This window comes from Oxyura jamaicensis, unplaced genomic scaffold, assembly GCF_011077185.1.
Source record: "Oxyura jamaicensis isolate SHBP4307 breed ruddy duck unplaced genomic scaffold, BPBGC_Ojam_1.0 oxyUn_random_OJ71801, whole genome shotgun sequence".
In the NCBI taxonomy this organism is placed as follows: Eukaryota; Metazoa; Chordata; class Aves; order Anseriformes; family Anatidae; genus Oxyura; species Oxyura jamaicensis.
In genome coordinates this window covers 1-1378 of record NW_023310701.1, presented here as the reverse complement: position 1 = coordinate 1378, position 1378 = coordinate 1, and the positions used below count along the sequence as shown (strand labels likewise).

At 70.8% G+C, this 1378-nt stretch overlaps 1 protein-coding gene across 1 annotated transcript in view; it reads right to left on the bottom strand.

Moving 5' to 3' along the window:
• LOC118159722 (collagen alpha-1(XI) chain-like) overlaps positions 1–1175 on the bottom strand; it is a gene marked incomplete at its 3' end in the record, with an annotated part of 7329 nt that extends 6154 nt beyond the window's left edge. Inside the window, exons 1-3 of the mRNA XM_035314291.1 lie at positions 985–1175; positions 664–877; positions 407–569 (exon numbers count right to left, since the gene is read on the bottom strand). Coding sequence (XP_035170182.1) covers positions 407–569; positions 664–877; positions 985–1120 — 513 coding nt within the window. The remainder of the gene's footprint in view (positions 1–406; positions 570–663; positions 878–984) is intronic.
• Between the last annotated feature and the right edge of the window lie 203 nt (positions 1176–1378).

The window sequence follows — 1378 nt, the reverse complement described above, 5'->3', positions numbered from 1 at the left end:
CCCCCCCCCCCCCCCCCCCCCGGGATGCCCCGGATGCATGCCCTGTCCCTGGACAGCTCGGGACAGCCAGCACGGACACCCCCTTGGCCCCGGCTGCAGGCACGGGGGGGGAGAGAGGACAAAGGCACCCTTGTCTGCTCCTTGGGGGGAAAAAATAAGCGGGGGGGGGACACACCAGCCACCAGCTCCAGTCGCCTCGCTGCCTCAAAGCGTCCTCTTTGCCCGTGGCCCCTGACATTTGCAGCAGGCAGGAATGCAAGGAGGGGAACGGGGACAGGGAGCAGCCCCCAGCAGAAGCGACCGCAGCTCGGAGGTGTCGTCCCCCCCCCCAGTTTTCCTGCACCCCGCTTCTGCCACAGCAGCGGCGATGGCACGGTGGTTTTTTGGCGGGGGGGGGGACGTTCACCTCAAACACCTCCTCATCCAGCAGGCGCCCCCCGAAAAGCGTCACCCCCTCGGTGCTGACGACGGGCCGGGGTCCTCGCTCCAGCGGCAGCGTGGCGACGAGGCGGCAATCCACCAGCAGGGACACGTTGGTGCCCTCCACGGCCAGCGCCACGCGGTGCCACCTGCGGAGACGGGGCTGGGGTGGGACGAAAGGGGCAGGATCCGGCCCCCCCCCCCCCAACCCCGGCTCCCTCCCTCCGCGGCTCTGACGCTCACCTGCCGTCGGCCAGGTTCACCTTGCGGAAGACGGGGTAACGTTCGGGGGCCGGGTGCCCGTCCTGGTCCTCGTAGAGGAAAACGGGCGAGCGCCCGAGCTCCAGCCCCAGCTGCTGCACGCCGCGCTCGTCGTAGATGGAGAGCAGGAAGGCTTGGCCGCCGCGCCGGGCACGCACCGTGGCCAGGATGGAGAAATCCTCGGGGAAGGAGGAATCTGCAGCAGGAGAGGAACCGGGGGGGCGGAGGGGGTTCAACCCAAGCCCTAGGGATGCTCACCGCCCCCCCCCCCCGCCCCCGGAGAGCCCCAAAAAGGGGTCGTACCGGGGAAGAGCTGCCTGGTGGGCGCGCTGAGCTGCGTGCGGTTGTCCACGCGGAAGGCGAAGTCGGGGTCCTCGGTGCCGGGGCGCTGCGTGCAGATACCGGCGGTGACGGCGACGCCGTCCCGGCCGTCCTTCATGCCCAGCGTCTGCAGCACGTCCACGGGTACGGCTGCGGGGAGAGAAGAGACAACCCCCCCCCCCCCGGCCCCACGAGGGTTTTTTTGGGGACCCCCCTCCCCGAAACCTCCCTCTCCCCGCTGGTGCTTTTAGCCGGGGACCTCCGCCGCGTCCCCATCCCCCCTGCCTGCGTCCTGCCAAAGCGGGGCCGGTGCCAGGCAGCTGTGTGGGCCCAAGGTCCGGTCCGCGGCCGCCAGATTCCTCCGGCGCATTCCTCC